The 22,309-nt window shown below is 39.1% G+C and overlaps 1 protein-coding gene across 1 annotated transcript in view; it reads left to right on the top strand.

Moving 5' to 3' along the window:
* Positions 1-22,309, top strand: part of LOC144523243 (E3 ubiquitin-protein ligase rnf213-alpha-like) — a 66,107-nt gene that overhangs the window by 18,076 nt on the left and 25,722 nt on the right. The window contains exons 20-39 of the mRNA XM_078258681.1: positions 1,287-1,906; positions 2,367-2,526; positions 3,334-3,551; positions 4,806-4,943; positions 5,203-5,358; positions 5,488-6,754; positions 7,328-7,512; positions 7,663-7,818; positions 8,193-11,765; positions 12,331-12,461; positions 12,643-12,738; positions 12,850-12,971; positions 15,921-16,034; positions 16,122-16,171; positions 16,765-16,915; positions 17,040-17,175; positions 17,441-17,626; positions 18,927-19,051; positions 19,190-19,350; positions 21,493-21,696. Coding sequence (XP_078114807.1) covers positions 1,287-1,906; positions 2,367-2,526; positions 3,334-3,551; positions 4,806-4,943; positions 5,203-5,358; positions 5,488-6,754; positions 7,328-7,512; positions 7,663-7,818; positions 8,193-11,765; positions 12,331-12,461; positions 12,643-12,738; positions 12,850-12,971; positions 15,921-16,034; positions 16,122-16,171; positions 16,765-16,915; positions 17,040-17,175; positions 17,441-17,626; positions 18,927-19,051; positions 19,190-19,350; positions 21,493-21,696 — 7,949 coding nt within the window. The remainder of the gene's footprint in view (positions 1-1,286; positions 1,907-2,366; positions 2,527-3,333; positions 3,552-4,805; positions 4,944-5,202; positions 5,359-5,487; positions 6,755-7,327; positions 7,513-7,662; positions 7,819-8,192; positions 11,766-12,330; positions 12,462-12,642; positions 12,739-12,849; positions 12,972-15,920; positions 16,035-16,121; positions 16,172-16,764; positions 16,916-17,039; positions 17,176-17,440; positions 17,627-18,926; positions 19,052-19,189; positions 19,351-21,492; positions 21,697-22,309) is intronic.

Raw genomic sequence — 22,309 nt, 5'->3', positions numbered from 1 at the left:
ACACAGATTAGACCCAGCGCTGGCTGAATTCGAGTTTCTATAGCCATTAACTAAAAGTCTGTCTCCGGAGTTGCCTTCTGCTCTATATAGCTCTTGTCGCATTTGTGGTCTGATAAACAGAGAAAGCGAGAGTGGGAAAAGGAGGGGCTGAGCTAATCAATGGGTTGCCCCCAGCTCTACTATGGAATAAGATTTTACATAGTAAAAAAATAGAAAATCAATTTGTGCCAGTCAATGTGGCGTGTCACCACAAATGAATCAATGTATGGGAAACACTGCGTATGCACTTTTTGTGACATAACAGCTTGAGACATTTTGACATCATGGACAGATTGTAGACCTACAAAAAATGTATATATCCGAATCCCTAAATTAAAAACCGAATACCTACCCAACAAACGAATAGTCAAATATTCGGGTCCAGACCTATTAATGATTTTAACCGTTATTTAGGGATGGTGCTAAAAAGACCAAGGCCAGTTCTAAGCTGATGCCACAGCCATGTTTTGTTGTTGCTGATTTGGACTAGAGAGATTCTTGTAGCAAGAATCAAAGGATCGAGGGAAACCCATAGCTTAACTAGGCAAAGCAATAACGAACATGTCAAAAGATACCAGCTAATTCACGTCGGGTCTAGTTGTCCATATTGAACTTTGTGTTTAAGCACAAGGTGTGTTTTCTTTCCAGAATAATTTACTGACACATTCTCCTATTCTCCTATCGTTTTTGTTGTTTATTAGCCATGAAAATGGTCGGTTTGTTTGTTTTGATTTTCATTATGTTTTTTTTGGGATTAGGAATACAGATGCAGACAATTGACTTGTTATTGCCTCTCATGCAGTTGGGCAATTTACATGCATGTTAGCGGTGAATTTTTATGATGAACATGTGAGGCGACATGAGGTGATGCATCAGTCAGTGTCAGTTTTGTCAGTGCTTTGCTCTTTGAGGTTAGAAGAAAATTACTGAGGTGTTTCTCAGCAGCGGTGTGGAAACGTTGACCAAAGCTACCAATAGACTCACCTCACTTGACAATAAGGTGATTCTTAGAACCACATGGCATACTGTACAGGTGCCCAACTCCAAGTCTGTGGTTTCTCTGCAGGGTCTGCTGGCCCTTATTCTGTGTGATTCAGTTGATCTGACAGGGCTTTATTATGAAGTTGTTACTCCTTTCCATTGAAAGGATTCAGAGCTTGGATTATGATATTGAGGATTTAGGACTGAAAGGACATTTGAAAGACCTGTATATCATACATTCTTAATAATATATTTTGAATTCACAGTTGACTTCAAGGGGTTGGACAAAAAACTTCATCAGAACATTGAGATGATGAATCTGAATACATTTATGAAGGTTCATACTCTTGATGGACAGACCTCTCCTACAATTGGGCAAGTCACGTATTTCAACCTTTGTGATATCACCCGTCAAATGGCTACAGAACTACATGCCATTAAAGACAGTGCACTCTTTAAAATGTGCTGGATGAACCAAGTGGAAGAGCTGCCAAGAGACCAACCTGATACAGATGACACTGAACATCTTGATGGAAATGAAGAAATCTACACTCTTGACCTGGTCTACGGCAAAATATTCCAGAGCTGCTACAGTAAGTACAAAGGGCTCTATGATGGTCTGAAGAGTGGGGAACTGTTACTGGAGGAAATAGACAGCATCTTTGAGGACTATAAAGGAAATGACGAAGACCTGCAGAAAGATTTAGACATCATGTGCAGAACAAATCCATCTGATGACGGAAAATGGATCCGAGGAAGAATTCAGCAAATTCGACAGTACCATGATCTTCATCTTGCAATGGAATCTGCCAAAATCATCATGGATATCAGGAACACAATATGTCCAGAAGGAGACTTCAAAGTACTGAAGAAATTGCTGCAAATGGTACATTTTTCAACAATTTAAAGTCAGGAAGAGAAGCTCTGTCCTTAAAAAATGTATTTTAAAGAAACACCAGTCCTTACCTGTAAGACAGTAGACCTACTAATATGGCTTCATTCATAAGGGATAATCTGTGAGGGATACTTTTGGTGGATATAGAAGAATATGTAGTTGTATTCAGCTGTGGAAAATGTATTTTCCAGATGCACATGATTATAGACTTATTAGAGTATATTGCTGTCAGTAAGTAATTCGCTTTTCCATTGTATACATTTATTGGCGTGTAGAAATGGAAATTTAAATAATTAACTTCATTTTACATTCACCCACTGTCCTAGATCATTTAGATTAGTTTGAGAAAATGAACTTCCTGTAGTCATAAACTTGTGTGTCAAATAGCACTCTAAACTGGAATCAGAAATCATACACTCAACAATTTTATACTGTGAATTTATTTTTTCAGAGTCAAGCTGACTTCAAGAAGAACAGCCTGAATTGCATAGATGACACTTTCATAGAGGTCAAAAAAATCCTGATGGACATTACAAATGATCGCAGGGAATGTCTTCAGAAGCTCAGTCAGAGCCAAGAATTTGTCCTGTGGGTTAAAGAAGCGCTCGAAGGTACAGTAGATACCAGTTTTTGTTACTAAGGGCCCTATCTTGCACCCGGCGCAGCGCAAAGCCGGACGCAAGTGTCTTTGCTAGTTTAATACCGTCCATGTTGTCAAATAGCAAATGCACCTGAGCCCATCTGTGAGCCCATGGGCGTGCTGGTTTAACAGGGAGGAGTGTTCAGGTGCATCTTGGCGTATTGCTATCTTGAGGCAGCGGAAAGTGATCGCGCCATTGACCAACAAAACCTGGTCTAAAGTCAATAATGCAGCATTTCATTGTTATTTTAACAGCGCATTAGTAAAATGCGCCTAGGCTCGTGCACAGCGTGCGCACATTATGCTTGTTACACACACAGGGGCGCGCAGAAGCACACAAACATGAAAAAGATTAAAAATAAAAATATTACAATCTGAAATAGAATGATATGATCTGCTAGCGCGCTTTCATTTCACGCACGAGCAGATCAGTTTCTTCTCCTGAAAATCTCTCCCTCCTTTTTAGCAAATAATATCAGTGCGCCAAGGTACAAATGTGCATGGCTTTTAAAGGGATTGGGAGATGACACTCTGATTGGTTTATTGCATGTTACGCCCAAAACAGACCTATGATTAATTAAGACATTAAGTACAACCCTTTGAACCATGTGCCTGGCGCATGGACCCTTTTTTCCATCGTTAAACTAGCAAAAGTGGATTCGTACACACCCTAAACGCACCTGTGCTAGGCTCTTCATGCTGTGCACTTAGATCATTAAAATAGGGCCCCAAGTGTTAAACAAGTTTTGTATCTGCTTAAGGAAATTTGTAATTGCAGATATCAATGAGCTGAAAGTTTTCGTTGACCTGGCATCCATCTCTGCTGGAGAAAATGACCTGGATGTGGATCGAGTGGCCTGTTTTCATGATGCAGTCCTTGGTTACTCTTCAATATTGTATGGACTGAAGCAGGACTCTGATTTTGAGGCCTTCAAAGAGTCATTGTCAAAATTGTGGAAGGCACTTGAAAATGACAGAAATATACCAACGAAGCTGGTGAGATTCCACCCTTTATGTTAACACCATTCTCTTAACTAATTTCAATATTATAACTAAGTTTTCATATTGTCTAAACCAAATTATTTGAAAGTGAAAATGAAGATTAATAAATTAGCTATATCCAATGTGACTCAGTACATGCGCAGCTACGGAAAGTTTGGTAGGTTAAAGGCCCAAACGCATTGAAAGCAATAATTGACGCGCCTCATTTGACGCGCCTCAATTGATGCTTCTATGGCGCACTGCAGGCATCAGATTTGAAGCGCCAACACCACAGAATCAGCAGTATTTTAGAAAAGGTCGCTATTTAGGCAAATGTTTTGTATGTTACAGATACCCCTATCAGTGGGGGCATTAGACTTTCTCCCTTGACGTACAGGGTTGTAAACCTGTGTCAACCCTGCAGTCACTTTTCATCACGAAACAGATAATTGATTTATTTTTATTTTTGCAGTGACAGCGCAGGTCACTAAAACATTATACATATGTAGTTATAGTGCTTGTTCTTCATCCTCCACCGCATTAATCGCTCATTATTTTAACTCATTTATTAATGCCATCACAATTATTAGCCTATTGGGCTTTTTAAAGAAACTTTCACACACTCAGTTGCCGTGACAGTTTGCAATGGTGTTGGCACAACGAATTATGAGCGTGATTCACACGATCATTAGTCTCTGCTCTCGTGTTTCACTGTTAAAAATATATGAATAGAAGACAGTTTGTAGAGCGAATTTCCACCACTATCGCGCTGCTCTCACGCCTGGTGTGGACAGTTTCACTTATTAACAGACGCTTTCAGTGCGTTTGGGCCTTTACACTCGGGACCTGTAGGATCAGTGTGGTGCATGCTATAACCCTAATCCATTGTTAAGTAGTTTCTAGCAATGTTTCCTCTTCCACAAATTTCAGCAATTAGGTTGGCCAGTACAATTTTATTTTAACCAATAGGAATGATGGTCAAATTAAATATGAAATAACACCCTTGTTGGTAAAAAATAAATACATCTTTAATTAGTGCACCTCCACAATACTTTACACAATTCCTTTTGAAAAGGTATATCCTCTGAGGGGAGATATCTATCTATCTAGATGCATGCAAGTCCTATTTTATCCAATTCCATAAAATAAATACATGGCTACTATTTTAATAGCCATTTATAGAAAACATTTTTTTATTTTTTTTATTATTATTTTAGTTTAATTTAGAATTCCATATAGAATTATTCTCTTTTTTGTGTTTGATTTCAGCGGGATACAGCACGTCATCTGGAATGGTTAAAGACTGTAAAGGAAAGCCATGGATCTGTTGAATTTTCATCCCTGTCCCTGGCTACATCCATCAATGAGAAAGGGGTATACACCATCAAGGCCCAAAACCAGAAAAAAGTATGCTAAATGGAATACATGACATTAATGCTTAAATTTGCAGGGCTATTTGGAAAAAATAAATAACATGACTGATGATTTTTATGTAATGAATACTTACTGCTCAGATAATTACCTTTTGAGTTTCATTTTTTACAGACACATACACATTTCTAACAGTTGTAATGTATATATGAACCATGACAATTAGCTCTTGTGCATGTGATGCAAAATAAACACACTAATCTAGTCCATATCATATTGGTGTTTCCCTTTATAGCTCACTTTAGAGACTTCCCTGATGCTGCAAATTCAGGACGGACATGAGAAAAACATGGCATGCACCTATGAGGACCTGAAAGAGTTGCAGAATAAGCTTATGCTCATGTCTGGAAGAGGGGAACAAAAACAGAGAGAAGTGGAATACTTTGCTGAGGTGTTATATATTTTTGTGATAAGAGATTTGCTTTCCTGTAAATTAATGGAATGTTTAAAATAATTGATGTATGTTTTTCACATTGTAACTGTGTTCACTGTAATCTCACTTTATCTTCATCATATTTAGGTGTTTGACAATGTCCAAAGACTTGCCAAAGCCTTTGTAGACCTTTATTCTGCAGGGAACCCACTCTTCAGGTGTTGGGAAGCTAAGATTAATTGCAAAACTCAGAGTGACCCATGTATCATTATGGAAATCAACTTCTGCAAGACCCTGCATCATATCCAAGTATGTGGAAGTCTAGTTGAACAACTACCAGCACTGTCCAAGAAGATGGAGGTGTTTCTTGATGACTGGCAAAACTTCATGGACAAACAGAGATCTGATTACTACTACTTAAACTACTTCACAGCAGAACAAATATTCTACCTGTGCAGTGTTGTGACTCCATCAAATGTGAATGCAGAAATAGAGGACAAAGCTTTGATGATGCTCTCTTTTATCAAACCAAACTGCACAACATCAGATGTCTGGAGCACATGGGGAAGGTTTCACAACCATTTTGAGCCTGGAAAAAGGATGAATGACGATACTCTTTTTCAAAGTCACTTTCTTTACCAGGAAGACAGCAATATGTCTTTAGCCGATGTAAGTCATTTTACAGCCGATAATCCAGCAGACCAGACTGTTGGTTTGAAAGAACTGGAAGAGTTGTGGAATGGCTACATGAAGAATGAGGGAATACTTTTCCATGACCTTTTGGACGTAAGGAGTTTAGGGGATCTGTTGAAAATGATGACTATCACAGAAAACCAAAGTGAAAATGAATGGGAAGAACCAGTGCTATCAGAGTCAAAAGACAATTCACTCAGAAGAATTCTCCCAAAAGGCCTCTTCTCAAACCAACCTAATCTCATAATTTGCCCACACGATGAGGTCCTGACTTCAAGTATCTGCTTGTACATGACCAGTGAGTATGAGCCACTGCCAAGTTATGATGAGGTTCTCTTGTGTACCCCTGCAACGTCTTATGAGCAAGTAGAGCTTTTCCTGAGGAGATGTCTCACACCAGGTGACATTGGCCAGAAGATTTACACAATGCTTTGGGCAGACCAACTAACCTATGATGTTAGCTGTGCAATGGAGAAGTGTTTTCAAAAACTGCATTCCCCACATGATTACACTCTAGTGATCTTTTGCAGCTCTGACAGGGAGCACACTTACATTCCTACTGCATTCAGTCAGTTCAAAAGAGACTTTGTCCCACAAGAGCCATTGGAAAGGATTCAGAAGTACTTATCTAGGCATTACACTGTCCCCTCCAATCACAAGAACGCTGTGTTCAAAGGTGGCCATTCTGTTGGCATTGTTGCTTCCCAACGTGCAGGAGTAGGTGAGTCCTACATGTACAGTAGTTTTTCTTCTCATATCACTAATTTACTCTCTGTGCCAGTGTTATGTAAGGGAATTATGTAGATAGATCATCAACAAAACCAACCAAAGAAATAATGCCTTATCTTGTGCATTATACAGTACATATTGAGAATCTGAACCTGAGAGAGATCACCCATGGGGATATTTTTTGGTGTGTCCCTTAAAAAATGGGTTATGTATGAGCACTTACTGTACATTGTTAAAGCAATTATTGTACTAAATGATGCTTGCTTTTAGATAGGCTAAGTACCAGCATTCCCAGTTTTGGATTATGCATTTGTTTATAGCATTATTTAGAACATTTCAGCACAATTTGTTAAACTATTATTATTATAAATGTATCCTTTGCCTGAAACTAGCTATATGGTGTTTATTATAGAAAACAAGGTACAAAATCAAACTGATCAGGTTTTGTTTTCTGGGAATAATATTTTTGCTTCCTAGAGATACATCTGTAACATATTCCACTCAATTATTATTGATGCCATGATTTCAGTCAGCCAAATGATATATGGTTGTTCCACCATTTTAGGCAAGTCATTGTATGTCCAAAGATTGTATGAAAAGCTGGAGGAAAGTGTTGATCAGGAAACTGCATTTAAGAAGTGCATCCGACTAACTGAACATGAGGTTGATGACCACAAGGTTCTCCAGTCTTTGTATAACGCACCAAAACAAAAAGATATCAAGGTGTTTCACTTTGATGTCACATCATCGGTAAGCAATATTTATATCACCATGATAATGAAACAGTTATCTGTTAAAACAGATAATTTTAACAGTGTGGTTCTCAGAGAATGATTAAGATGGTCAAATGTATCCAATAACATTAGGACATTTTTCAATTATGCACATTTTTATATCCAGGTACAAAAAGGCTTGAATGAATTCCTATTCAAGCTTTTCTTCTTGCGGTACCTGATGGATTCAGATGGACTGATGTGGCACTGCAGCCACAAACACTTGTACATCATCGAGTTACTGGAAACCACAAATCATCAGGCCAGATATGCCCCTGGATCTGTAAGTTGAGATCTACTGTTTGTGCATTGTTCATCTTATGAAATCATACCACACTATTCTCTTGGTTTCCTTTCATTATTTTTATGTGAAATGTTTTGATAACAGATTCTCAAATAACTAAAGTTGACCTGTATGCTACACAATGTAGATACATACAATCACATCCTGTCAGAATCCTAGCACGTTGTTTCAGTTGACTGCAGGACAAGGATGATTGTCTAGATAGGGTACAAAGGTAATTGCAGTAACTGAAATTAGTAGTTAGGAGAGTTAGGTATATCATTATAGTGACATTTTCTGAGGATCTTTGAATGTGAGGATAGGCTTGATTGATTGATTATAAACTTGAATATATTTATTTGTATATTTTTTAGGGTCGAAAGGAAAACTTTGCATTCTTGGACGTTTTCCCAAAGGTGTTTTGTCGTCCACCAAAGGAGGTTATGGCTTTAGAAATGAGGAGAGAGGAAAACAGTGACATGGAGAGTGACGACCCCCTTATGGATGACGAATGTTTCAGGAGTGAAGCTTATCAAAGACCATACCAGTACCTCACACGTTTTTACAACAATAACAATCTTGACAACTTCACTTACATGGGCATTGAAGGGACTCACGCAAAATGTCTTCAGATACTCTTAATCTACTGTGGCATAATAGATCCATCATGGGCAGAGCTACGTAACTTTGTCTGGTTTCTTAATCTTCAGTTGAAAGACTGTGAGAATTCAGACTTCTGCAAATTTGAGTTTGTTGGAGACACTCTTCAAGGGTTTAAAAACTTTGTGGTTGAGTTCATGATCTTGATGTCCAAAGACTTTGCAACCCCATCACTATGCATCACTGACCAGAGCCCAGGGAGACAACAAATTGACATCAGTGGGCTGAATGAAAGAGACTTAGCTCCATTCCTCATTAGAAAAAGGTGGGAGTCTGAGCCACATCCATACATCTTTTTTAATGATGACCACATGTCCATGACTTTTATTGGGTTTCACCTGGAGCTCAATGACCAGAAAGGGGTTGATGCCATAAATCCCTTGACAGGAGAAGTGATAAAGAGAAACATCATGACTTGTAAGCTGTACACTGGCTTAAGACTTCAGAGAGTCCCTTTCAATAGGGATTTTGATCAGCTTCCTCGAGCTGACAAGATTGAGCATTTGTGCAGTGTACTTGGCATCAAGTGGCCAACAGATCCTGATGAGACATACGAACTGACCACCGATAATATTCTCAAAATGATGGCAATTCATATGAGATTTAGGTGCGGCATCCCGGTCATCATAATGGGTGAAACAGGATGTGGTAAGACGAGGCTCATAAAGTTTATGTGTGAATTGAGAAGGTGTGGAGCAGCGGCAGAAAACATGAAAATGGTCAAGGTTCATGGAGGAACAACATCAGAAATGATATATGAGAAAGTGAGGGAAGCAGAAACTATTGCAAAGACCAATAAAGAGAATCATGAATTTGACTCAGTTCTCTTCTTTGATGAGGCAAACACCACAGAAGCCATCAGCAGCATCAAGGAGATCATTTGTGATAACTCTGTGCAGGGACAACAACTTAGCTCTCAGTCAGGACTACAGATTGTTGCTGCATGCAATCCTTACAGGAAGCATACAGACAAGATGATTGAAAGGCTAGAGGCTTCTGGATTGGGCTACCGGGTCAGAGCTGAGGAGACTGACGACAGACTTGGCTCCATCCCTCTTCGCCAGCTTGTGTATCGTGTTCATGTGTTACCCCCCAGCATGATTCCTCTTGTTTGGGACTTTGGGCAGCTCAATGACTCAACAGAGGAAATGTACATTGAACAAATAGTGCAAAGACAGGCTAAAGCCAACTTGATTGAGAAGCATAATATTCCAACTATAACTCAGGTGTTGTCGAGATCACAAAAGTTCATGAGGGAGAGGAAAGATGAATGCAGCTTTGTAAGTTTGAGGGATGTTGAACGTTGCATGCACGTGTTTGTGTGGTTCCACAAAAATCACCCCACTTTTGCTTTGGAACTGAGCGCATTCCTTCAAGAGGCATATCTGAGGAAAAAAAACACAAATATGTTATCATTTTCACCTGCTCGTGACAGAGTAATCTGGTCACTGTTGATGGCCACTGGAGTGTGCTATCAGTCCTGCTTGGCGGACAAAAGGCAATATCAGAAAACTATCAGCCAGTTGCTTCCTGGTGAATACAACATACAGAGAGAAATCCAACTCATGCAGGACCTCCTACTCAATGGTGTACCCATGGGTAAGACAATAGCCAGAAATGAGGCTTTGAAAGAAAACTTCTTCATGATGGTGATTTGTGTTGAGCTAAGAATTCCCTTGTTTATTGTTGGGAAACCAGGGAGCTCCAAATCACTGTCCAAAACCCTAATTGCAGATGCAATGCAGGGCCCTGCATCACATTCTGAACTCTACAAGAGGCTGAAGCAGATACATCTGGTGTCTTTCCAGTGCAGCCCTCATTCAACCCCTGAAGGAATCATCAACACATTCAAACAGTGTGCCCGCTTTCAGGAAAGCAAAAACTTGGATGAATACATCTCAGTAGTTGTTCTTGACGAGATTGGATTGGCTGAAGATTCCCCTAAAATGCCACTGAAAACACTGCACCCATTACTGGAAGAGGGCTGTGTTGATGATGAGCCACAACCTTATAAAAGGGTTGGGTTCATTGGAATTTCCAACTGGGCACTTGACCCTGCCAAAATGAATCGTGGAATATTTGTGTCCCGTGGAGATCCAGACCAGAAGGAGCTCCGCAAAAGCGCTCAAGGGATATGCTCGTCTGAAGAAAGAGTACTTAAAAAGATCAAACACCTTTTTAACCCTTTTGCAAAAGCATATATGACAGTATGCGAAAAAGTCAGGGGTTTTTTTGGTCTGCGGGATTTCTACAGTCTGATCAAGATGATATTTTCAATTACTAAAATCAGTAATGAGAGTCCCAACGCAGATCAAATCACTGAAGCAGTCCTGAGAAACTTCAGTGGAAAAGATAACATGGCTGTGATGAGCATATTCAGCGAAGAACTCAAAGATGACTTTGCCAAGGCCAGCGTCACCGCCATTGATTTGGTCGAGAAAAGCATCTTTCCACCTTGCCAAGTGGAAGAAAGTCGTTACCTTTTGATCCTCACAACAAACTATGCAGCTCTTCAGATTCTCCAACAGATATTCTTCTATCACGAAGTCCATCCAGAGATCATCTTTGGGTCTAGTTTCCCAAAAGATCAGGAGTACACACAGATTTGTAGGAACATCAACCGTGTCAAGGTTTGCATGGAGACCGGACAGACAGTTGTGCTTCTGAACCTTCAGAATCTGTACGAAAGTCTGTATGATGCTCTCAACCAATACTATGTGACCCTAGGGGGTCAAAAGTATGTTGATCTTGGATTAGGAACACATCGTGTAAAATGCAGGGTTCACAAAAACTTCAGGCTCATTGTCATTGAAGAGAAAGAGGTGGTCTACGAGCAGTTTCCAATCCCACTGATCAACAGATTGGAGAAACACTACCTTGACATCAACACTGTTCTTACAAATGAGCAGAAGGACATTGCCAGACAACTACAGAAGTGGGTCGATGATTTTCTCTCCTTGAGTGGTCAACCCTCAAAAAAGCAATATGTTCCAAGAGATATCTTCATTGGCTACCACTCAGACACATGCTCCTCTGTGCTACTGCAAGTAACAGATAATAAAAGTCTTGAAACAGATGCTCAGACCATTCTCAAAAAAGCCAAAGACATTCTGCTCAACTGTGCCACTCCAGACTCCGTTGTCCGTTTGGACAAATCCAGACTGCCTGATGAGGAAAGAGAACATTTAATGAAAAAATATGTTCAAGAGGAGATGCACAGCTCATTGGGAGACTACATTGTCTATCACACACAGCAGTTGGAACAGTCCCATTTAATCTTCACTGAGGTAAATCTCTTTTTTACTATTCTTTCAAATGTTACAGAAAACATCTTTATGTTACACCCCAAAACGTTGTAGCAAAGTAAACAGCTATTGGTAATATATCTTGCATTTCTGGTCCATTTACATCATTTTCATTCTCAGTTTAACTACCCACACTCAAAATTTCAATTTAGCTTTAGATTGTTTTCAGCTTAACTGTAAATATCCTCATGTGAAGTGCAAGTAGAACAATTTATTTCAGGTTTTACAGCACAGCATAGTTCCTGTTTCATATTGGTAAAAGGCTGTTGAAATTTCAACATGCATTACAGTAGAGCTTTAGAAAAAAATGTAAATACAAAAAAGAAAGAAATTATTACAATACATATGATAAACAGTATGAAGTTGCAGTCCTATACAAATCACAGCTGACCCCTAACTTGTGGTATGCATTGTAAATCACAGACTAATGACATACAACAATGTTGAGTACTGTATACTCTATGTGGTTGGCCTTTTTCTGTTAACAATAGCATGTGAGAAGTGTATTGTTTTATATCTTGTAATTTTTTGTTTTCCTTTTTTGAAGGTCACAACATTTTCCAGGCTACTGACTGCAGCAGACACTCAACAACTGCAGAATGTGATAAAGCTTGATGATATCAAGCTGCTATCACTGCAACAGTTTGACACAGAGTACTCTTTCCTCAAGAAGATCAGGTGTGTAAATACAATAAAGAGCAGGTCACATCTGCTTAGGTGCTCATTTTAGTCTCACTAAAGAACAGGCTTTTCCCACACCCTTGTGCTTATTTTGTTGAGTAGATATATGGGCCTGCAAATGACTGTCAAGTGATCACTCTGTTTATTCAAATGTAATTCATGCCTGTCCTTGTATTAGGGAATTTCTTGGCTCAACACTTGCAGACAAAGTGCTCATTATCCAAACAGACTATGATGAAGACTACCGCAGGAGGAATATTCTTTCCTCAGCCAAGTGAGTCTGAAGATCATCACATATTACTTTTCTGTACATCTTTGTCTAACATATTTGCTCACATTTGTTTACTTTTTTCTTCTACTTATGCTTATTCCATGGATTTCTCAGGTATTCATGCATCAACGAAATAAACAAGTGGGCCACTACTGACAACACAAAGACATTTGTGTACTTTGTCACCAAACTTCCTCGAATCGAGGGCGGGACCTCCTATATTGGCTTTCAAGGCGGTTAGTCCTGCTGTTACACACGCACACGCAAAATGAGTAGCAAAATGATCTGTGTCATATTAGCAACTCATTTGTTTCACAATATGTTTAATTAGCATAACATCAACAACAAAACCAAAATCGATAGTAATGGTATTAGAGTGCTGCAGGAATGAGTTCTACAACCCGGAAATGAGTTAGCATTTTTGCACTTCCAGTTTCTTCGTCTTGAAGTCAAAGGGTTTTTTGAGTGGGTTTTTGAGTTGTCTAGAAGCCTGAAATAAGGTATGTGGTTAACACAAGCCTAAGAGATGTTCACGCTTTGTTCTAGGACATAAAATACATCAGTTAATACTCTAAGAGGTTTTAAGCTTTTACGTGTCTTAAAGGGGTGATAGAATGCAAAACCGATTTTACCTTGTCATAGTTGAATAACAACAGTTCGGTGGGTAAATAGGACATACATAGAAGCTCAAAATCCCATTGATACCCCTATCCTCTGCAAATCTCACATTTTGAAACTGCCGCTGAAAACGGGCGAGTCTGAACAAAGCTGGAAGCTGACGTCAGCATCCCAAATCCTAGTCTTTGTCACGCCCCAACATTTGCATAGGCTACACCACTGACCTGGAGTCAGCTTAGTCTTCTGAATCTAGCTAGGTCATGCAGATCTCCAGAGGTCCACTATTTAATTACTAAATTCACTTCTGAGACTTTTTTATGCGAGAAATCAACTATGTAGAGGTCAAATAAGGGCCGTTTTACGAAAATTGATGTAATTTTGTCCGACTGTGTGTCGCAGTTCAGCAGGAGCTCAGCAGGCTACGTGACAGCGGCCGGTGCTGCCTCGCCACCCGGCGTGTCCTACTTCATAGACTCGCTGTGAGCTAGCTGGATCTCCGTCACGAAGGGAAGCCCGCGGCCTTACTGCTGTTGAGTATAGTGTTAACTAGCGTCACGTGCAGCAGTGTTTGTGTTGCCGGTATCGTCTGTTTCAGAGCATCAGAGAGAAGCGCAGACATATCAGTGGCACCAGATTTTGGTAGCCAGGGTTGGCAGGAAGAAGTAAATGTTCCAATTCATGATCCAGGCAGCACATTCTCGTCTCCCTCCTTCATTTTACAGTCGAATGGTGGCTAGAACGACTCCGGGTGAAACGTCAATATGGAATGGATTAATCTGCGTTATTTTTTCTCAGATTAATTAATCGAAATTAACGCGTTATTTTGACAGCCCTACTTTATATAGTTGATTTCTCACATAAAAAAGTCTCAGAAGTGAATTTAGTAACGAAATAGCCCGACAAACAACGTATAACTTTGCAGTGTCTGAAATATGAGACCTGCTGTCTCATCTCCAATGTGTTTCTATGGGGTTCGCTCAAACCAATCAGCGCGCAGCTTATCTAAATATTCATGAGCATACCATATTTGGAAGACAAGCTCTTGTTCCAAATAGAGCCATATTTACAAGGTAGTTAAGGGTCTAATAAAATAGCATTCGGGCAATTTTCAGCCCAACCAATGTTACATACCCTATTAGGAGACCTTAAGGAACAGTGTGAAATACCCTATATAATCATTCTATCCATCATTCAGTCCCTCTTTTTGGCCGGATGTCCGTTACCTTACGCTTTCTTTGTGTTGGAATTTTAAACTCCGGTCGATTTATGAGGACTATGGTTGACTGCTCTTCAGATCTCTGCAGGGTAAATCCAGACAGCTAGCCAGACTATCTGTCCAATCTTGAGTTTTCTGTTGCACGGCTAAATCAACTTTTCACCAAAACAAGTTCCTTCCCAAGGCTATTTTGCAGCGGCACTGTGGCTCTGTCCGGTGTTCAGCGGTGATTGGTTTAAAGTACTCATTTTATGCTTTTTTACCTTTTTCCCTTTCATGTATTGTTATATATCTTTAGTGCATGTAATAGGTTTACAAAGTGAAAAAGCCCAAAGTCCACCCCAAAGGGAGTTACCATCTCTCACAGAATACAGTGTTCACGAACTGGTCGAAACATCTCTACTGTAGTCCAGCCTTTACTTCCGTGACACACGTGCATCATTTTGGTTCACTTTGTAACACACCATCAATTCAATAATTTTTATTTATAGTATAAAATCATAACAAGAGTTATCTCAAGACACTTTACAGATAGAGTGGGTCTAGACCACACTCCATAATTTACAAAGACCCAACAATTCCAATAATTCCCCCAAGAGCAAGCATTTAGTGCAACAGTGGCGAGGAAAAACTTTCTTTTCGTTGGTAGATGAATCTGACGACTATGAAGAGAAGCAGAGAAGAGAAGGGGTTCCGTGTTTGCAATATACACCCTCCCCTGCTGGTCTAGGCGAATATACGATGCAAAAATATGTCATTCCTGCAACACTATATAGCCTCTTTCATACACATAAATGCAGTGCAAAGTATTACACATTAAGAGTAATAAAAATGGGGCAATTTAAAGGGGCTGTACTGGAAATACTGAAAAAACAGCGGGCTGGGATTCCACACAGCTTTCACAGACTAAACCCTAATACATGAAATACCTACGTTTTTTCATAGTCACAGCACTAACATGCACATGCGGCCAGACCGGCTATCAAAACAAAGAACCGAGAAGCTCGGATTATGACACACTGCTCAGGACACCATACTTACATGGTGCTATATTAGTTTGCTGAATATAAATATACAGCCCCTTTTAACAACTGTTAAAACTTATATTGTGTCTTCATTATAGGAATACTTCACCCTTAAAATTACCATTTGTATATCAATTACTAAAGATGTTGCCATGAATTTTTTAAGAAAAGTTTGTTGTTGTTAAGTGCCTCAATGATAAACAGAGAATCCCAAAACAAAGTAAATACTTGATGAATTTTCTTCACAAATTCCACTTGGTGAGTAATTGATATACCAATGGTTCTTTTAAGGGTAAAGTAAACATTTTGACTGTTTACTCCTTCAGGTCCATGGAGGTCTGTTCACATTGATGATCTCAGAAGATCAAAAGAGTTTGTGTCTGACGTGCATTCCTTGAAAAAGCTATGTATAAGTGAACTTTTTGAAGATCCACCTGAGGGTAACTCATTAAAAATCTTGTTTTTCTAAATAATGTTATATATTTTAAGTAAATATATAAATTCACCTATAATTCTTTTTTTTCAAGCCATGGAGACAGAAGACCGCATTGGTGTGCCACAGAATGATGACTCCAATGTAAGTGTATTTACCACTTACAATTATAAACCTGGAAGAACAAGACAATCCTGATTACCAATCAGGCAACATAACCAAAATACAATTTACTAATCTCTGATGCATGGTTGACTACAAACAAAATGTAGAGTTTACTACTACATTTTTTCTTTTACTTTAGTTATCTACTTGTGTATTATTTTTAATTGGTGACGCAAGACATAACCAGCATAACAAGTAATTTAATAGAGCTAGTCAGCTACAGTAAGGGAATGCAAAGGGCCAATGAGTGATATAGAAGATATACAGTTTAGGAATGTGAACAGTAATGTAACCGGGTACCAAACCAGGAATGGCTTTCAATTACATTTTGAAATGTTCTGAATTCTGGAAGTCATTGTGAGGAGGCACACTGACTCAGTCTTGGAAATGGGAAGCATGTATTCACAGAGTATATTTTATCATTTGGCATAGAAATTGTGGCTTCACCATGATTTCACTATTTTCACTATTTCACCTCTGCACTGTTTTGGATGATTCCTTTTTAGTACATTTTCCTTTTTCAGATGCTTGGCTGCTGTTGTTAATTTGTTTTGTCTTCTGTTTTTTTTCAGGTTTCGGAAGATTTGTTTGATACAACAGATTTGACAAGGAGCTGTGTGCAGAGTGCAGTGAGCATGCTCAGAGATGCAGCAGACAATGGAGAACTCAGCACTAAGAGAGTTGAGAACCTGCTCACACTACTGGATGGAAGTCAGACACACGGTTAGAAAATGAGTCATTCTGGGTCATCTTTTCATATCAGGCCATTGTTATACACATCTACTCTGTGTGCAGTGAATGCATCTCACTGAAAAAAAAGTTTATGTAAATAAATTTTGTTTTTAAGGTCTGTTTGCAAGCATTGTGCGAAAGCGTCTCCACTTGCTGTTAAAGGACTATGAAGCCAACATCCCTAATCCAAAAAGCTGGGTTCTAACAGAGGCGTCTAATTTCAACGCTCTTCAAGAGGGAGGAACGTTCCTGTAGGTCTCTCCTTGACATCCCTTACCTTAGCAGTCTATGTGACCATTTTCTTTGCTATATTTGCAAACAATCTTTCTCTGTAATTTATTCATCACTTATTTCAAAACTGCTTGTGATGTAAAATGCACTACTGCAAACTTCAGCTAACCACGCTATTCAGGTGTTTATCACTGCCAGTTTATCACTCTCTCAACTATCATTTTTCAATAGAAATGCAAATGTCAGCATGATTTTAAGAAAGTCATATATATATATTTTTCACAGACACACACTGTGGAGGAAAATCCAAGCAGTTGTCACTCCACTTTTGGCCAACTTGGTCTTAGTCATTGACCGAGATTGCAATTTGGACCTGCTGCTGAATGAGTGTGATGACATCACAAACCTTTGGCTTGAGATATTTGGGAGCAAAGAGATGCTCCATGTACCTTATGTAAGGGTGGAAAGCGAGTAAGTATCTTTTGGATGTATTATCATGGTATCTATTCAGCACAATGCATCCATTTGAGATTGATTTACATCTTTGGTCTGAACACTCAAGGTAATGTTGACAACATACTACCATGATGTTGCTTTAGTCTGTTGTTTAGTTTGTTGTACATGTACTATAGTTTAAAAAAAGAAGGGTAACTAGGGCTGGGTATCATTTAACAAATTACGATACCAGTACCAATACTGTACATTTAAAGTGATGACGATACCAAGAGAGTACCGTGTTTATTAAATTTGTTTCTACTTCGTTCATTACCCATCATGTGTATCGAAGCACTCAATTTCGTAAAATGCCACCACCCCATCCATATGATACAATAATAAATGATACACAAATACATTACATGCTGAACTGCCAGCTCAAGTTACTAACGAAATCAATAGAATTAATGACTCTTATCAAACATATATTTTATCGTTTTATTTAATGATTTCCGCTGTCAGAGACAGTTATCATATACTGAGTGCTCCTCTGAGTCCACAAAAAAGGAGCAGACACACTCCTCTTCCTCCACCTCTTTCTCTGAGCCATACACACGACCGTCACAGCAGTACATTTGTTCTGTAGTGCTGTCGTAAATCAGCTCCTCGCGAACCTTGCCGTTGTCGCCAACTGTCCACTTGGTAATAAAACGTCTTCTTTTACTTTTCTTTGAATCATCCTCATCTTTTTGTTGGTTGCTTGTTTCAGCTGGCCTCTATACCCCAGTAATGCGCCACCACATTTTTAGCTCAAATCCAAGCAAATGGCAGACTTGGATGAAATGTGAAGGAACAACAATGGTAAAAAACAACAACTCTGAATTAGTCAATTCTCAATGACTGCCAAGGTGGCAGGTAGATTGACAGTTTTACCCTCCAATGGCAAAATTCACCCGCATTTGGCGCGTGGTCGGGTGTTAATTTCAGGCCCTGACTGTATAGCTTATAGCTGCTGATGAAATGAACCAATGATTAAGTCACATTAAATCAAAGAATATTAGCTGTGATTAGCTGCGAGCAAAAGTATACAAATAGTCTTTTTTTCCTAGATCTGCGTACAAAAGGGATCAAATGCAGGTATTGCTTGATTGAAGTAGTTTTGACACTACTTGGTACTGGGTTATTTCGGTAGATACCTTACAGAGATCGAGTACCGAATACCCAAATTCAAGTGAATTACAGCACCAGTTAGAAGCTACTTTGGCTAGAACATAAATAATGTGATTCCTCTATCTTGCAAAATGACATTCATACCATTTGCCTCCTGCCTCTCCAGCTCTAGTGTCTTAATGGTAGAAAGCCATAGCATAGGTGGCAACACCATGCGCTGTCGCATGCCCTTCAGTTGGTGGATCAAAGACTTCCTGGATGGGCTCATGATGCAAACATCCAGACATGAAAGTAAATATACTGTATAAGTAACATATCCAAATGCCTTCTGTCCTTGAATTGTGCTGTATATTTACAGTAAAGTACAAGCTTTGTAACTGAAAGATTGAATCCTTACTTATCAGTGACATTCTCAACTTTTCTTTGCAGCACATTCACCTGGTCATTTCCAAGAGTTGTTCTTGAACACTCCACTTGGCAGTTACATGGCTAAAAATGTGCATGAAAAAATGAAGAAAGAATTTTTCGAAAGGTACCTGCAGGATTTTGTTTCCATGACCATGAAAGGGACATCAGATGAAGAATTGCAGGTGAGGGTGAATAAAGTGCTCAATGAATGCATCCATTAGCTGCAATACCACTACTGTCACTTCCTCAAAACATTTTACTGTATATATTGTATTTGATATTGATTCAAGAATTCAATCCAGTGCGGTCAAATACAACAATCAAATTTAAGATTCCACTGCTCCAAACCCCAATGCAATTATGGTTTTATCGAATTTGTGGTCGCAATCTTTGTGTATTCAGCTTCTGATTTACTTTACTGATTTTCCATGACAAACAAACACACAGGTAAACACACAGTACAAATACATAACAACATACCTAAAAATTAGTGACAGGACAAACATATGAAATACAAGGGTGGGAGGGGGTGGGATTACATTTTTTAGATTATTTCATGCCCGTGTTTCCGTATGACACAACCATGTGGCCACAGGAACACATACATGGAGGTGGTTTGACATCAACACATACACACATACATTGTTCCAATGCAGATACATTCTTCTTTCTAAGTAGAATATTCTTAAATGGAAAGGCATATGATGGAACCAAGACTGGGGTAATAGGTCCAGCAAATACAGTTTTATAATTACGAAGAGAGGAAGGTGGGTTGTGAGTCAAGGAATTACCTTATTATGGCCCGTAATCCATTGCCATCCCCATCTGGATATACCAATAAGGAAGCAGTTTTTTCCATACTTCTAAGGTTCAGGAACTCATCAAGCCAATTATAAATGTCGAAACAATTTGCCTTACTGACTTTCCAGTTCATAAGGATTAAGCTTTTTGTTGCAAGGCATGCTAGTGCAATAATGTTTTGCACCGATTTACAATTTATGCCTTGGGGCTCAATACCCAACAAGCATGTGGCTGGATCTAGGAGTACATTTATGTTTAGGACTTTGGAAAGTGTGTCTCAGACTCCATCTCAAAGGGCAGTAACTTCTGGACAGGTCCATAAAGAGTGCACAAGGGTACCCTCCACCCCGCAACCATGCCTGCATAATCCGGATAAGGTTGAACTTGGATCCATTTTTTTAGTCTTGAGGGGGTGATGCATGCTCTATTCAGTATTTTCAGTTGTATTACTCTAAGTATTACACATTTAGATATTGCTGCCAAGTGCTTCCAATTTCTGTCCCACTCAAGTGGGGTAGTGATATACCCAAGTCTTGTCCCATCTTTCCTGTGTCTGAGTAAATTTGCTATTCGAGAAGGAAAGGAGTTTGTAAACGCCTAATACCATTCCCCTCTCATTTGCAAGTTTTTTAAGGCTATCATCTATATCAATAACTTTTGAGGAGATTTTCATAATTATCTTTTTAATAAACTGTCTGTACACGTACAAAGTTCTCAGTGCTTCAGTTTACATGTAGGGACCCTCATTATGCTACCGTTGAAGTGTGGTGCTATTTTGAGCATTGTTAGTGGTGTAGAAATAGCGATTTACCCTCTGCCCCGACTACTAGCGTTACAAGCTAATCACCGGTTTGCGGTAGCTTGTTTCAAGCTACAGAAACATTCGATTGGCATGAAAACATATCCCAGAGAACGGTTGACTCGGTACAAATATGTTATTAACCCCTAGGTTCATTTTGCGCCGGAATTATACTTTAACGTCTGCTTTTCAGAGGCAGAAAATGTTTCCCCTTAAAACTGATCGAAGCAAATTGCATGGTGAAATACAAATAAACCTCTGTCAACATGTCTTCAATTATTGTTGTGGACCTCCCCTAAATGCATATGTAATTAGGAGAGAGGTGACACTTGCAACCACTTGCACAAATGCCACGCAATCTGCGACTCTAACCTGGTGCTTGTTTTAAAAAAATATAGCACTTTTGTGCCCCAGAATGTCTCACATCTGTGCCTTAGTAAAGTCTGTATGTCCCTTGGTGACAGATTAGATATACTAATAATTCAGTTCTACAGATTAAGGGATTAATGCAGTCATTGCATTTGTGGTTTGATGTTACACAAAGGAAATTTAACTACATTTGTGCATAAACAAGCTTTTTCTACACTTGGATGTATTGGAGAAATTAGTTTGGCAAACCTTTCTAATGCTTCAGTCAATCTTATGTGAATGTGTTTCCTCGTTCACGTTGCTGTAGTTAAAACAAATACTGTATTATTAATCTACTTATTCATTTACTCCTCAGCTCTTGTATCAGGCCCTGGCCAGCTGCGTTGATGAAGTACGGACACGAAAAAGAGATAAAGATGAGGATGCTCTTCCTCACGTACACATTGCCTATCATTTCTACCAAAGTCGTCTTCAGAACCTCTCACGGATGATATCTCTTCAGCCTGATGTTGTTTCTCCTTTACGAAGAAACAACCACCTTAGACGTAGTCCAGAGATGGTAAATGCATTTCAATTCAAATTTCTTTTGCATTTAAAATGTAATCTAATTGGCAGTTTCATCCATCAGATATTCCTGTTCTTTTAAAAATAACACCAAACATCCATTCCAGTCTGTGGTCAGTTCACAAAATAACATGACAGTTGCCTCTATCTGGTAAAGTCAGTTGAACAGGAGAAGATCACGTTGCCGGTAGCCTAATGGTTACAAACAGGCGCAATAGTGATCGAAATGGTAACATGCTGCAGATTCGATGTTTTTAGCTGAGGTAGACAGAGAGTATTCAATTAAAACAGATCAATGATGCTGTTCTTCCCTCATTGTTTTCTGTGAAGTGAATTCAATGTAGCCCGGGTGTGTTTTTATGTGAACTGCCAGACTCTGTTTAAAAATAGCCTCATTGCAATGTTTTTACTTAGGAAGCAATTTGGCCTTGTGTGCTCTGATGAGTTTGGCATGCAGTTATCACACCAGTCATTATTTTGTTTTAAAGAAAACTCAACTCCTGGCTGTTTTGGTAGAAGTAAATAACGAGAGTAACAGGTGAACTAGCCGTAAAAGTGAGTTTGCTTCAAGTGCTGTGTAGTGGATAGAGACTTTATTAAAGTAGTAG

This window comes from Sander vitreus, chromosome 9 (genome assembly GCF_031162955.1).
Source record: "Sander vitreus isolate 19-12246 chromosome 9, sanVit1, whole genome shotgun sequence".
Classification (NCBI taxonomy): Eukaryota; Metazoa; Chordata; class Actinopteri; order Perciformes; family Percidae; genus Sander; species Sander vitreus.
The sequence above is the reverse complement of the archived record's forward strand: the minus strand, read 5'-3'. Positions and strand labels throughout refer to the sequence as shown.